Source organism: Pongo abelii, chromosome 23 (genome assembly GCF_028885655.2).
Source record: "Pongo abelii isolate AG06213 chromosome 23, NHGRI_mPonAbe1-v2.0_pri, whole genome shotgun sequence".
In the NCBI taxonomy this organism is placed as follows: domain Eukaryota; kingdom Metazoa; phylum Chordata; class Mammalia; order Primates; family Hominidae; genus Pongo; species Pongo abelii.
In genome coordinates this window covers 47,858,848-47,874,607 of record NC_085929.1, presented here as the reverse complement: position 1 = coordinate 47,874,607, position 15,760 = coordinate 47,858,848, and the positions used below count along the sequence as shown (strand labels likewise).

Below are 15,760 nucleotides of genomic sequence, written 5' to 3'. Positions count from 1 at the left end.
ATGAAAGCTCCCTGAGGGCTGGCTGGGGGGTTGGGGCACCCATCTTAAAACCTGTTTCTGATTTCCTTTGCTGCTCACCCCTATCTCTGGCTGGCAGCTTTCCCGGATTAGCTGCTGACGTCCGCAGCTGCCAGCTGGGCCAGCCTGGCACAGCCACGGGGCAGTGTGTGAAGGGCTGTCTGGTAATAGGGTGCAGTCAAGGAAGGGGGCATGTGTCCAGCTTTGGAATTTGTCCTTGAGGGAGCTGGGGTGGAGGGGAAGAAGGGTCGAGATGTGCTGTCAGGCACGCACATGTGACCTGTGTAGCACATCCTTGTTGGACAGAGAGAAACAGCTCAGGGAAATGGGTAAGTTGTCCAAGACCACACAGCTGGTCTGACCCTGGCTGCATCCCACACCAGCTGGTAGACAACCCGCGATGGGCAGCAGCTGCTGGGACTGGAGGTGATGGTCTCCATGTAGGTCCGTACCTTCCTCTTTGTCACCATAATGGCAGCTGCTGAGTGGTGTTTGCCCTGCTCCAGGTGTCTTCGTGGGACAACTGTCTTATGAAGCTGGTGTTCCTTTTTTTTTTTTTTGAGATGGAGTTCCGCCTTGTTGCCCAGGCTGGAGTGCAATGGCACAATCTCGGCTCACCGCAACCTCCGCCTCCTGGGTTCAAGTGATTCTCCCGCCTCAGCCTCCTGAGTAGCTGGGATTACAGGCATATGCCACCATGCCTGGCTAATTTTGTATTTTTAGTAGACAGGGTTTCTCCATGTTGGTCAGGCTGGCCTCGAACTCCTGACTTCATGATCCGCCTGCCTCGGCCTCCCAAAGTGCTGGGATTACAGGCGTGAGCCACTGCCCGGCCGCTGGTGTTCCATTCTACAGGTGAGAAACTAGAAGCCCAGAGAAGGGAAGTGACTTGCCCACGATCATACCCCAAACTGGTGTTGGAAGCAGGGTTTGATCCTAGGACCGTCAGAGTCCAAAGCCAGTGCTCTGCCATACATAGAGATTTCACAGCTTTGACATGTTTCAAGCCCATGCCCCTGTGCTTGCCGTGGCTGCACAGATCTCCGCTTTGAGAAAGCGCATTTGCATGCAGAGTAGAAAATACAGAGGGGGCCAGGCGCAGTGGCTCACACCTGTAATCCCAGCCTTTGGGAGGCCAAGGTGGGTGGATCATTTGAGGTCAGGAGTTCAAGACCAGCCTGGCTGGGCCAGGCGCGGTGGCTCATGCCTGTAATCCCAGCACTTTGGGAGGCCGAGGTGGGCGGATCACAAGGTCAGGAGATTGAGATCATCCTGGATAATACGGTGAAACCCCATCTCTACTAAAAAGTAAAAAAAAAAATGTTAACTGGGCGTGGTGGCAGGCACCTGTAGTCCCAGCTACTTGGGAGGCTGAGGCAGGAGAATGGCGTGAACCCGGGAGGTGGAGCTTGCAATGAGCCAAGATCACGCCACTACACTCGAGCCTGGGTGACTGAGCAATACTCTGTCTCAAAAATAAATAAATAAAAATAAAAATATATATAAAAAAGAAATATTTGCAGGCTGGGCGTGGTAGCTCATGCCACTAATCCCAACACTTTGGGAGGCCGAGGCGGGCGGATTGCCTGAGCTCAGGAGTTCAAGACCAGCCTGGCCAACATGGTGAAACCCTGTCTCTACTAAAAATACAAAAAATTAGCCGGGTGTAGCAGCATGCGCCTCTAGTCCCAGCTACTTGGGAGGCTGAGGTGGAGAATCGCTTGAACCCGGGAGGCAGAGGTGCAGTGAGCTGAGATCGCGCCACTGCACTCAAGCCTGGTGACAGAGCAAGACTCTGTCTCCCCCCCCCAAAAAATGAAAGTTTTATAGCCAAAGAACAGGAGAAAAGGAAAACCCTCGGAGTCCCACCAAGAGGATCCAACTCTTTAGTCCTCTTGGTTTTTTTTTTTTTTTTTTTTTTTGAGACAAAGTGTCGCTCTATCACCCAGGCTGGAGTGCAGTGGCGCAATCTCGGCTCATTGCAACCTCCACCTCCCAGGTTCAAGCAGTTCTCCAGCCTCTGCCTCCCAAGTGGCTGGGATTACAGGCCTGCACCACCATGCCCAGCTAATTTTTGTATTTTTAGTAGAGACAGGGTTTCACCATGTTGGCCATGCTGGACTCAAACTCCTGACCTCAAGTGATCTGCCTGCCTCGGTCTCCCAAAGCACTTGGATTACAGGCGTGAGCCACCGCGCCTGTCCTTTCTTTCTTTCTTTTTTTTTTTAGATGGAGTCTCGCTCTGCTGCCCAAGCTGGAGTGCAGTGGCATGGTCTCGGCTCTCTGCAACCTCTGCATCCCGGGTTCAAGCGATTCTCATGCCTCAGCCTCCTGAGCAGCTGGGATTACAGGTGTCCGCCACCACGCCCGGCTAATTTTTTGTATTTTTAGTAGAGATGGGGTTTCACCATATTGGCCAGGCTGGTCTCGAACTCCTGACCTTGTGATTCACCTGCCTTGGCCTCCCAAAGTGCTGGGATTACAGGCGTGAGCCACCGCGTCCAGCCCTTTCTTTTCTTTACAGAGCTGCCGTCACGCATTCTCTATTCGAGAACACTTGTCATAAGCAGTTCCCTGCCTGTCTTCTAGTTGTGTAGCACTTTTACCTGTTCAAACTGCTTTTGGTCTGATATTTGTCCCTCCTCAGTATAAGCAAGGCAAGAATCATTTCCATCTGATAGATGAGGAAACTGAGGCAGAGTGGTTGGGGTCAGATGCTAAGAGTGTCTGGACTGTGATGAAGGGGGTGTCTGGGGTGGATTCTAATGAGATAAAGTTTTCCAGCTTGACTCTCCAGCTCCTAGGCCAACACACTCAAGAGAGGAAACTCAGGGTTGGGGGTGGGGGGAAGGACAGAAAAGACAGTCCCAACATTCTCATTTCAAAATATTTAATTTTGTCTGAAAAGGATACATTCCCGGCTTCCCTCCCACCACATCACTCCGGCCCACCAGCAGTGACACACTCGCACGCACACACGCACATAAGGCCAATGGGCTACGGTCTGCTTCTGCCCTCTCTGGCTGGGAAGAAGGAATTTTTCTCTTGCCTCCTTCCCCCAACAAAGGTAAAGAAGAGAGGGGCCCGCTGGAATGCCAGCTCCCAGGGAAGGACACAGAGCCCCACACACTCTATCACATCACATGCACTTACAAAAATAAAACCAAGTGGTGTTCTGGCATCCCCAACACCGTAAGAGAGCAATATCCACCTGGAAGTCATCTTTGCCATTTTCTAGAAAAATTTATTGCACTTAATTAGCAGATGTTAAAGGAGCTCTGGGGTAGAGCTTTGCCATGAAAACCAGACGCTCCTCGGCCGTTTGCGTTCCAAGGAGCACGGCTCCCGGGGCCCAGGTAGAGGGCTGCCCAGCTTCAGAGGGTTTTTCCCCCACTGGCTTGCATACCTGCCACCCTGCCTCAGGCCAGAGGACCATAGGAGCGGCCTGCACAGCCCCTCAGCAGGGTTACATGTACCCAGACTTAAGGTTCACTGCTAAGTGCCCCCTCCAACCTCAGAAGCCAGACAAGAAAACCTCTTCCTTTGGCCAAGGATAAGAGTTACCCAGGTCCTCCACAAAGTTGCCGTAAACCTTGAAAACTCTCCCTCTCTCTAAATGCACACGTTCCTCCATCAGATGAGACATTTATAATATGAATATTCTTGCAAAGTTCCAGCTCATTCATGATTTGTCTGTTCTGAGGTTGCACTGAGGGTGCCACAAAGCTTTAGACAGGATGCTTAGGAAGTAGATGGCACTTCCAAGCCCATCGGGAACCCACAGAAAGCCAAGGTAAAGTCAGCTTCTCCAGCCTCCAGTGATTTACAGATGTCAAAGATCCAAGCACAGGAGCCGCAGTTTCCAGCGGTCGGCCTCCAAGAAGCAGAGGGCCCGGGAGGGAGCCGAGGAGACTCCCATTCCCTCGACAGAAACTGAGCAGGCACCAACCCTCTCCTGCAAGCATGGATTTTTAGGACATGAGAGGAGACCACCTTACCTGAGCACTTCTTTTCCCCCACAGGTGAGCCTCTGTGGACATCCTCCATCTTGTCCCCACCAGGCTCCTGACTCAGAGGGGCATTTCGAAAACAGTCCAGCAGCTGCACTCTTTCCAAGTAAGCACTTTGGGAAAGAACCCGATACCCACTGCCTGGGGGAAAGAAGGGAGGGCACCAAACAGGCAGAGGGCGGGATAAAGAGGAGAGACATCGAGCCACCATCCCAGCCACCGGGCTCGGAACATGGACACCAGAGATTTAGTGTCCATCCTTAAAAAAATAAAACTGCAAAAACACAAACCATATACTTTCTGGCAAAGAAAATGAAGAGCTTCTAAGCTCGAGGCTCTTCCACTAATAACAAAATGAGAACCACCCTCTTGGTGATCCACTAGGCCAGAGGGAGCGTGCCCGGGAGGGAGAGCTGCCCGGGGCAGGACACTGACATGCTGGATGCGCCTGCCCTGTGTGGTTACAATAGAGTGAAAGTGTGTACATGGTTTTTAGAGAACCACAAAGTAAAAGTCAGGGGCCTGGAGGGAGGAGTGACCTCCCTTGGCCTCAGGGCCCCTTGTCAAGTCCCCCGGAGAGGTGGGTGTGCAGGTCCCCGAAGGGCCGTGGCATTCCCCTGGGGTGAGGTCCACGGCTTGGTCTTAACATCTGTTATGAAAAGTCTTTAGAGGTCGGGGCCTGGGACTCTGAACCACCACGGTAAATAAAGCCAGTGTTAACGGAGGACGAAGCACGCCCATCGCCTCTGTCTCCTCTTCACCACAGGCTGCCCGCCCTGAGCAAATAAACACACCCATCTCAGGGGTGTCCCAGTGACCCAAATGAGCAGAGGCTTCCATGAATTTCCTCAGTGAATCTTCTGAGCACAGCAAAAGGGCGAGTCCCGCCACACAAGAGAAAGGAGTCGTTGTGAGGCAGCTGTGAGAAGCCACAGCATGGCCAGCCTCATGAGTGGCCCCCATCTCCTGGGACCAAGACTGAGGGGACCCTAGGCCTGTGTAAACGTCCCAAGAGCCTACTATCCCATAAAAGTGGCACTGTGACCTTGGTGACTCTAGACTAGATGTCTTGCCCTGTTGACACCCTCTGGGCAGCTCGCATGGGAGGGATCCTGAAGCAAGAATTGCGAGGCCCTAGCTGCCCCCAGGGAGAGTGCACTCCAACCCAGGCCACACCGGTGAGCAGAGCAAGAAAAAAGGGAGCTTCTCAAGAAACACACCCCAGCTCTCGTGCCCATGGTGGAAGGGGGCTGTGGAGGCATTTTCTAAACACCACTAGGAGGGTGAATCCTGGGGTCCAGGAAGTTAAAGCCTCCTAGATAAGAGGGGTTTTCCTTTTAAATCTACGATCCAAGACTGGACATAGGGTGGAAAGAAAGAGCAGGCCCAGAGGCCTGGTCTAGTGGGACAAACGAGCTTCAGATGGCCTCTGAGTAGCCTGGAGAGGAAATGAAAAGGCCTCTCTCAGCCCTGGCACTCAGGGCTCAGAGAGCAGCCATCCTAGGAGTCTCTCCTCCACAGCCAATGAAATGCAGAGAGAGCCGATGGCCCCAGAGCCATAAGGGAAAAGGGGTGCGGGAGCTGAGAAAGGCTGGGCGCACTTCTGCTGCAGGCCCCAGCCCCAAGCCCCATCCCAGGCTGTGCAGAGACCCCACTCCTGCAGCCTGCCACCCATGCAGACACTGACGGAGGAGCTGGTGTGTCCTGCTTCCAAGGAAGATGGGAACAGATGTTACTCAAAGACCATCTGGGGAGGATGAGGTGCGTGACAGACACACCTTGAGTGGAAACGCGCCCTGCTACCTGAGAAGACATAGGGTGACAATGATCACAACTCATTCTGCAGAGATAGCCCTCGGCAGCCCAGGCTGGAGACTGAGGGAGAGTCCAGGGACCCTGAGTGCCCAGGAGAGAGGTGTGTACTCCAGAGGTCCCCTTCCGATTCAACTGGGACATCCAAGAATAGAAACTAAGGCTGAGTCACCCGTCTACGCAGATTCTCTTGCGTTCCCCACCAGTGAGGAGACTGGCCCCTCAGGGACGTCGCCATGTGCGCAGGCCATGGTATAATGAAGCTGAGACGTGGCCGCTCCTGCAGCAGGTGCGCCGCCATGCGCCCACGACGAGTCATAAGTCTCCACGTGTGTGAGGGGTTTCAGGGAGCCCCCAGGCAGAGGTCTGAGGTGCAGGCAGTGCCCCGCCTGGGCGGGGGGCACGGGTTACAAGGGCCCGTATTTGGTCTCATACTTGGACACGATGGTCTTGCACTTGCCCACCTCCTTGCGTAGCTCGGCCACCTCCGTCCGCAGGGCTGTGTTCTCCTTCTCCAGGAAGGCCGCCCGGATGGTGATCTGATTCTCTTTCAGGCGCCGGGCATCCCGTGACCGTTTGGCCGCCACGTTGTTCTTCTTGCGTCTTGTCCAGTACTTTTCATCCTGTGGGGAAGTGCCCCTCTGTGAGTCTCTCGTCTTTCCCCACGAGAGAACCCAATTTTTCCACTGCCACCACCTGGATTCCCCTAACTCATCTGGTGTGGCCAGAACTAAACCAGGGATACCAAGGAGGAAGCAGCACAAACCAGGGCACATTGAAGGCACTGCCCTTTCCTCGGAGGCAGGACGAGAAACAAAAGTTATTTGGTACGTTACATGGTGAAGAGAAGGAGACTCATCTCCTGGAGGCCTGGTACCTGCTGCTCCAGCACAAAGCATTGCACTGTCCATACCCTTGCCTCACTTAGGCATGTTGGTTGTGGGTAAGGGCCTGGTTCCCCGAGTTCAGATCTTGGCTCTCCAAGATTACTAGCAGTGAAACTGTGCAAGTACTTTAACCCCTCAATATCACAGGTCCCTTATCTTTACAATGAGAAATAATAGGCCGGGTGTGGTGGCTCACACCTGTAATCCCAGCATTTTGGGAGGCTGAGGCAGGTGGATCACTTGAGGTCAGGAGTTCAAGACCAGCCTGGCCAATATGATGAAACCCTCTCTCTACTAAAAATACAAAAATTAGCTGGCATGGTGGTGCACGTCTGTAATCTCAGCTACTCAGGAGGGTGAGGCACAAGAATCGGTTGAACCTGGGAGGCGGAAGTTGCAGTGAGCCGAGATCATGCCACTGCACTCCAGCCTGGGCGACAGAGTGAGACTCTGTCTCAAAAACAAAACAACAAAAAAAACAAAACAAAAATCAGTGCCTGGCCTACAGTGAGTACCATCTAAATATTTACCATGATCATCACATCATTATTGAAGTCTCAGAAACCTCCCCGGGAGGGAGGTTCAGTTGCTCCTGTTTTACAGATGAGGAACTTGAGGCACAGCTAGGCCACAAGTGGCAACATGGGGTTTGGACCCAGGTCTGCCTGACTCCAAAGATTTGGATGAAAAATCCTTGCTGTAAGTTATTCATAGGAAAGGATGGAAAACTGCAAAATTCTCTCTTCCCACCAGTTCCTAACAGCACCACAAGCTTGAAAGCTGCTTGCTCATCCCTGGGGATGGCAACATACAAGCAATCCTTTGTCCTTCAAAGCAAGGACTTTTTCAACCCCAGTTCCTGTGGCCTAGTGAGCTCTTGCACAGTGGCTGGGCTACAGCCAGGGAGGCAGGAACATCAACACAGCTGATGGCCCGGGGAAGGAGAGAAACTACAGGGAGTCACACTGGGGCCAAATGCCACGTGACTCCCTTTCTATCAAACTGCTGAAGGACATGGCTTTAAGCACTGAACTCATGTCTTTCCAAATGGTGTCACAAGGAGGGAAGGCTCTCCAGATAAAATCAAATGCGAGGAGCCATATCCCCTAGGCCCTTGAACCAACGTTGCATCTTTATTTATAAGGAATACCAGGTTACCTTCTGCTCGTCGGGGACAAAGACCTTCTTGGCCTTTTTGATCATAGGCTGGGGCTTCAGGTCCTCCTCAGCAAACTTGTGCTTCCGAGGGTTGAAGAGCTCTCCACCTGGCACACTGGAGAGCACCAGGTCGGCGGGGTCCGGATTGAAGTTCACATCCACTTCCACACAGTTGGGGTCAATGGGACTGGGAGTCTCCCTCTCCTTCTCCAGGGAAGATTCTGAAAGACACAGAGACAGGTGGTCCCGAAGCAGCCCACTGGACAGAGAAGACCCATGCCACACACCCAGACACCTGGTTGAACCTCAAGGCTACATAAGCCACTGCCGCTTGGGGAGAAGAAAACCCCAACAGTACCAGCCCCTAAGCCAGACTGGCACACGGTTCCATTCCACAACATAAACATTCAAAGAATTATTTCCTTCAGGAACAGAATGCTCAAAAGGAAACAGAAGTCCTAGAAAAAGACAGGGTTTTCCAATTGTTTCCACCCCCTCCAGAAATGTTAAGCAAAACATTATTATTATTATTATTTTTTGAGATGGAGTCTTGCTCTGTCGCTCAGGCTGGAGTGCAGTGGCGCAATCTCGGCTCATTGCAAGCTCTGCCTCCTGGGTTCATGCCATTCTCCTGCCTCAGCCTCCCGAGTAGCTGGGACTACAGGTGCCCGCCACCACGTCTGGCTAATTTTTTTTGTATTTTTACTAGAGATGGGGTTTCACTGTGTTAGCCAGGATGGTCTTGATCTCCTGACCTTGTGATCCACCTGCCTTGGCATCCCAAAATGCTGGGATTACAGGCATGAGCCACCGCGCCCAGCCTAAAACATTACATTTTTATATTCCCTTAACTTCCTGTGATTTCAAGATCTCCAGTAATGAGAAGCAGCTGCATCTCTCCAGGGACACAGACTGAAGAATGGAAATGGGTTCCAATTTTTTTTTTTTTTTTTTTTTGGAGACAGGGTCTTGTTCTGTCACCTAGGCTGGAGTACAGCGGTATGATCATGGCTCACTGCAGTCTCGACCTCCTGGGCTGGAGTAGTGATCCTCTTGCCTCAGCCTCCTGAGTAGCTGGGACCGCAGGTGCACACCAACACGCCTGGCTAATTTTTTTTATTTTGTAGAGACAGGGTTTCATTATGTTGCCAGGGCTTGTCTCAAACTCCTAGGGTCAAGTGATCTTCCTGCTTCAGCCTCTGAAAGTGCTGGGATTACAGATGTGAGCCACTGCACCTGGCCAGGTTCCACTTTTTTCTTTTTTTTTTTTGAGACTGAGTCTTGCTCTGTCACTCAGGCTAGAGTGCAGTGGTGCAATCTCGGCTCACTGCAGCCTCCACTTCCCAGGTTCAACTGATTCCCGACTCAGCCTCCCGAGTAGCAGAGACAACAGGCATGAGCCACCACGCCTGGCTAGTTTTTGTATTTTTAGTAGAGACAGGGTTTCACCATGTTGGCCAGGCTGGTCTTGAACTGCTGAGCTCAAGTGATCCACCTGCCTCGGCCTCCCAAAATGCTGGGATTACAGGTATGAGCTACCACGTCCAGCCCGGGTTCCACTTTTTGAGTCCCTGAGACATGTCTGTTACTGTGCCATCTAGTCACTTATTTTTTTTTATTTTATTTTTTTTGAGGAGTCTCATTCTGTCTCCCAGGGTGGAGTGTAGTGGCATGATCTCAGCTCACTGCAACCTTGACCTCCTCTGTTCAAGCTATTCTCCTGCCTCAGCCCCCCAAGTAGCTGGGACTACTGGTGCCCGCTACCACGCCCAGCTAATTTTTGTATTTTTAGTAGAGACGGGGTTTCACTGTGTTGGCCAGGATGGTCTCAATCTCCTGACCTCGTGATCCACCTGCCTCGGCCTTCCAAAGTGCTGGGATTACAGGTGTGAGCCACTGCGCCCAGCCCCATTTAGTCTTATGACAACTAGTTTACAGATGAAGAAACTAACGCTCAGAGAAATAAAATGGTTTTCCCAGGGTCACACAGATGATAAGCAATTGAACTAAAATTTGAAACTTAGTCTGGCTGGCTGATTCCCTGTTCTTCCCTGCCCCACCTGGCTGCCATTTAATAGTGGACACTGATTGGATTAAAGCTACCTCTAGAATTCTAAGGTTGTGTGTTATTAGAGATAAGAGTTATATTAAGAAAAAATGTACCTTTGGCCAGCTCATTCAATGCTATTGATAGTAGTATACAAAATAATTATTCAGTCAACAGATACTTATTGAATACCTGTTATATGCCAGGTACTGTCCTGGCAAAGACAAAACAGTTAACAAACAGGTAAAAATCCCTGCCTGCATGGAATGTTATTCTAGTGGGGAAAGCTGCATTACACAAGATAAATAAAAACGATATATAAAAATGTCAGATGGGCCAGGCGCAGTGGCGCGCACCTGTAATCTCAGCACTTTGGGAGGCTGAGGTGGGTGGATCACGAGGTCAAGAGATCGAGACCATCCTGGCCAACACGGTGAAACCCCGTCTCTACTAAAAATACAAAAATTAGCTGGGCGTGGTGGCATGCGCCTGTAGTCCCAGCTACTCGGGAGACTGAGGCAGGAGAATTGCTTGAACACAGTAGGCAGAGATTGCAGTGAGCCAAGATGGCGCCACTGCACTCCACCCTGGCGACAGAGTGAGACTCCGTCTCAAAAAAAAAAAAAAGTCAGATGCTGGCCCAGCGTGGTGGCTCATGCCTGTAATCCCAGCACTTTGGGAGGCTGAGGTGGGTGGATCACCTGAGGTCAGGAGTTTGAGACCAGCCTGACCAATATGATGAAACCCTGTCTCTACTAAAAATACAAAAATTAGCCAGCCGTGCCTGTAATCTCAGCTACTCAGGAGGCTGAGACAGGAGAATTGCTGGAACCAGGGAGGCGGAGGTTGCAGTGAGCCAAAATCGCGCCACTGCACTCCAGCCTGGGCAACAAGAGCGAGACTCCGTCTCAAAAAAAAAAAAAAAGATGCCACGTGGATATCTCAGAGAACATTTCAGAGTAAACATTAAGTGCAAAGGCCCTGAGGTAGGTGCTTGGCCTGGTGAGTTCAAAGAACAGCAAGAAGGCCAATGTGACCAGAGGGGAAGAATGAGAAAGGAGAGTAAAAGGATTGGTCTGGAACAAAAAATGTTGAGCCTTTAACTCTAATAAAGCAGTAGTTCTCAACAGGAGGTAATTTTGCCTTCTGGGTACATTTGGCCATGTCAGGACTGAAGAGAGTGCCGCTGGCATCTAGTGGGCAAAAGCCAGGGATGTTGCTAAAGAGCCTACAATGTGGGCCAGGTGTGGTGGCTCACGCCTGTAATCCTAGCACTCTGGGAGGCCAAGACGGGTGGATCACTTGAGGTCAGGAGTTCTAGACCAGCTTGGCCAACATGGTGAAGCCCCATCTCTACTAAAAACAGAAAAATTAGCCAGGCGTGGTAGCAGGCGCCTGTAGTCCCAGCTACTCAGGGGGCTGAGGCAGGAGACTCACTTGAACCAGGGAGGCGGAGGTTGCAGTGAGCTGAGATCATACCACCGCACTCCAGCCTGGGTGACAGAAAAAGACTGTCTTAAAAAAAAAAAAAGAAAAGAAGATCCTGCAATGCATAGGTCAGTCACTCCTCCAACCCCAACAAAAAATCATCTAGTCTAAATGTCAATGGTGCTGCTGATTCCGACTTTTATCCTGAGATAGAAAACCTGGAGGGCTCCGGGCAGAGATGTGGCATGATCAGACTTAGGCTTTAATCGGATTATGCACATAAATTCATTGTATCCTATTAGACAGGGGTTAATTACAGAGACATATAAGTGTCAGAGGAGTGAATGACCAGGGACCCACATGGTAACTGTAGGCAGTTTGGGGCATGCCAAACCTAGTACCTGCAGGACAAGCAGCTCAGGTACCTACCACATGAGAATGTTGTTCAAAGTGACACCATGCCTGGGTGCCCTTCAGCAACAACCAAGTGGCAAGATGTGGTTAAGTTTCAGGGACAGGATAAGAGAAAGCCGCAGGAAACAAAAGGGGAAATTTTGCAAAGAGGCCTGGGGACAAGATTTTGAGGAATTCTCATTTCCCAGTGGATACCTCTATGAACAAATTCTAGAAAATGACAATGAGGGCTGAGCGCAGTGGCTCACGCCTGTAATCCCAGCACTTTCCGAGGCAGGTGGATCACCTGAGGTGAGGAGTTCGAGACCAGCCTGGCCAACATGGTGAAACCCTGTCTCTACTGAAAATACAAAAATTAGCCAGGTGTGGTGGTGGGCGCCTGTATTCCCAGCTACTCAAGAGGCTGAGGCAGGAGAATCACTTGAACCTGGGAGGCAGAGGTTGCAGTGAGCCGAGATCGCACCACTGCATTCCAGTCTGGGCGACAGAGCGAGACTCCATCTCAAAAAAAAAAAAAAAAAAAAAAAGATGACAATGAGACCTTAAAATGACTTTGCTGGAAGAAGAGGGAAAGGGAATAGATCTGTTGGTAACTTGCCTGAAATATAATTCTCTCATAGGTCCACCATTACAAAAGATGTCAAAATTAAAAATCAAAGGCTGACATTGGAACTCCAATGCCCTGCTGGTGGGAGTACAAATGGATATAACTTTGTACACTATTTGGCAGGGTCTACACAAGCTGAACATATTCATGTCCAATGACCTAGCCATTCTCTTCCTAAGCAAATGCCCAAAAGAAACGCATATATATATTTACCAAAAGACATGCAGATGGGCCAGGCACAGTGGCTCACACTTGTAATCCCAGAACTTTGGGAGGCGAGGCAGGTGGATCACCTGAGGTCAGGAGTTTGAGACCAACCTGGCCAACACAGCGAAACCCCATCTCTACAAAAATAAGCCAGGAGTGGTGGCACATGCCTGTAATACCAGCTAACTGGGAGGCTGAGGCAGGAGAATCGCTTAAACCCAGGAGGCGGAGGTTGCAGTGAGCTGAGACCCCGCCACTGCACTCCAGCCTGGGCGACAAAAGCAAGACTCCGTCTCAAAGAAAAAAAAAAGACATGCACATGAATGTTCGTGGCAGCATTATTCATAACCAAAATCAGAATGTCCTTCAACGGTTAAATGGATAAGCTGTGGTATGTTAGTACAATTGACTACTATTCAGCAATGAAACTTAACAAAGCGGCTGGGGGTAGTGGCTCATGCCTGTAATCTCAACCAACACTTTGGGAGGCCCAGGTGGGAGGACTGTTTGAGACCATGAATTTGAAACCAGCCAGGGCAACATAGTGATACCCTGACTCTAAAAAAAAAAAAAACAAAAAACTTTTATTTATTTATTTTGAGATGCAGTCTCGTTCTGTCACCAGGCTGGAGTGCAGTGGCGCCATCTCGGCTCACTGCAACCTCCGCCTCCTGGGTTCAAGCGATTTTCTTGCCTCAGCCTCCCGAGTAGCTGGTATTACAGACACGCACCACCACACCCAGCTAATTTTTGTATTTTTAGTAGAGCAGAGGTTTCACCATGTTGGCCAGGATGGTCTCGATCTTTTTTTTTTCTTTTTTTTTTTTTTTTTGAGACGGAGTCTTGCTCTGTCGCCCAGGCTGGAGTGCAGTGGTGCAATCTCGGCTCACTGCAAGCTCTGCCTCCTGGGTTCATGCCATTCTCCTGCCTCAGCCTGCTGAGTAGTTGGCACTATAGGCACCCGCCACCATGCCCGGCTAATTTTTTGTACTTTTTAGTAGAGATGGGGTTTCACCGTGTTAACCAGGATGGTCTCGATCTCCTGACCTCGTGATCCGCCCACCTCGGCCTCCCAAAGTGCTGGGATTACAGACATGAGCCACTGCGCCCGGCCTGTAAAATACCGTTTATGAGACAACTTTGGAAATCTGAATGTTGATGGATTTATTGTCAACTTTAGATGTAAAACTAGTATTTTCGTTATGTCTTTTTAAAAGAACCCTTATATTTTAGATACATATTGAAATATTTATAATTTGATTGAAAATAACTGCTTCTGAGTTGAGAATTGTTGAAGCTGGGTGATGGCTACATAGAGGTTCATTATAGTCGTCTCTTACTTTTGTATTTTGTTTGAAAAAAATTCCATAATAAAAAGAAAAAAAAAAATAGAGTATGAGAACTTATTGGGTGTGGATTCCTGGGGTGACATACCGACTGGCAGGAGCTATCAGCCTGTATGCCTCGGAGCCTGCAGAAAGCTTTGTAGAACCCCTGAAACAGGAGCCATGTCTCCTTTGGTAGGTTCGTGTCCAAGGGGCATGAAAACAAACCCCCAGAGATAAAATGTAAAAGGAGGAGGAGTAAGGACAGACTCTGAAGATGATGTTTGTCCTGGCCAGTTGGTGGGAATGCTTTTTTTTTTTTTTTGAGATGGCGTCTCACTCTGTTGCCCAGGCCAGTAGGTAATGGAGGTAGCACTTGAATACTGCTTATGCCCTGGCACAAAGAAAGCATTTCCCACTTTGGGAGGCCAAGGTGGGTCGATCACCTGAGGTCAGGAGTTCAAGACCAACCTGACAAATATGGCAAAACCCCATCTCTACTAAAAATAAAAATCGCTTCAATCCGGGAGATGGAGGTTGCAGTGAGCCAAGACCAGCCTGACAAATATGGCAAAACCCCGTCTCTACTAAAAATACAAAAATTAAGGCTGTGCGTGGTAGCTTACGCCTGTAATCCCGGCACTTTGGGAGGCTGAGGCGGGCGGATCACCAGAAATTAGGAGTTCGAGACCAGCCTGGCCAACATGGGGAAACCCTGTCTCTACTAAAAAATACAAAAATTAGCCAGTCGTGGTGGCTGGTGCCTGTAATGCCAGCTACTCAGGAGGCTGAGGCAGAGAAGTGCTTGAACCCAGGAGGTGGAGGTGGCAGTGAGCCGAGATTGCTCTACTGCACTCCAGCCTGGGCAACAGAGCGAGACCCCTTATCAAAAAAAAAAAAAAAAAAAAAAAAAAAGCAGCATTGAGGAAATGCAGAATGGGATTTCTATCCTGTAATACTTTGGCCTGGAAGGTCCGTCCTGACTGTTTGCAGCACAGCAACCAACAGAAAGGTTCCAACTGCTAGTGACATGACCACTATTTTTATCTCCAGCCTCGGGGAACTGTGTGGAAGGGTGGGGAGTGAAGAGTTTCTCCACACTGCAACCCCACCAGGACCTCCCCTCAGAGAAGGGACTCACTGGGTACATGGACACAAGCAGCCCTCGGTGGGAAATGGACTTCCCTGGATGGGACAGGTGGCCCTGCTCGATGGCCTTTCACCAACCTGTGCTGGACACGGTTTCGGAGGGCTGAAAGATGGCAGTGGAGGAGGATGGTGGGGATGCTGTGGAAGAGCTGGCAGACTCCTTCCCTTCTAGCTCTGCTACAGGCAGCAGCAGGTTGTGGGCCAGGTGGGTGGGGCTGGCGGGGATGCCATTCTCCAGCAGGAACTCGTCCAGGTCCATGTACTCCAGGTGGAAAGATTCACCATCATATGGGATGGTCTTGTCCCAGATGGGTGGCATGAGGGAGGCTGAGACAGCCATGGTGCTGGCGGCTGCAGCCTCGTCCTCCTCCAGCTTTTCCTTCCCCTTTTCCTTATCTGCAGAAACAAAATCTGTGATGAAATACCACACAGGAGAGTAACTCGATCCCAGGAAGTGGGCAGTGAGCCTCACAGGCCTGGCCCATCTTTCTCAGAGCCCCGATTCCCACCCATGCATTTCAAGAACCCACTCTATTCTCCAGTTCAATCTCGCACTTGAACCGGGCCCGGCTGTTTTCCTTTAGACATGGCATCCTATCCTCATCCATGCCTGGCCTTCCCAGAAGGCTCACCACATGCTCTGAGACCTTAAGCAGTCATAGGGTTAACTCAATATTTAATTTAATTTTTTATTATTT

At 50.5% G+C, this 15,760-nt stretch overlaps 1 protein-coding gene and 1 long non-coding RNA gene across 6 annotated transcripts in view; one reads left to right on the top strand and one right to left on the bottom strand.

Annotated features, from left to right (window-relative positions):
- Window positions 1–4,317, top strand: part of LOC129052738 (uncharacterized) — a 29,165-nt gene extending 24,848 nt beyond the window's left edge. For both annotated transcript variants that reach the window (XR_010139536.1, XR_008517884.2), the window contains exon 3: window positions 4,041–4,317. This is a non-coding gene — a long non-coding RNA (uncharacterized LOC129052738). The remainder of the gene's footprint in view (window positions 1–4,040) is intronic.
- Window positions 2,892–15,760, bottom strand: part of TEF (TEF transcription factor, PAR bZIP family member) — a 32,218-nt gene continuing 19,349 nt past the window's right edge. For 3 of the 4 annotated variants that reach the window (XM_009234403.4, XM_009234402.3, XM_054542969.2), the window contains exons 2-4: window positions 15,141–15,458; window positions 7,886–8,106; window positions 2,892–6,463 (exon numbers count right to left, since the gene is read on the bottom strand). In XM_009234403.4, coding sequence (XP_009232678.1) covers window positions 6,248–6,463; window positions 7,886–8,106; window positions 15,141–15,458 — 755 coding nt within the window. In that variant the 3' untranslated portion in view covers window positions 2,892–6,247. 4 annotated transcript variants of the gene reach the window in all.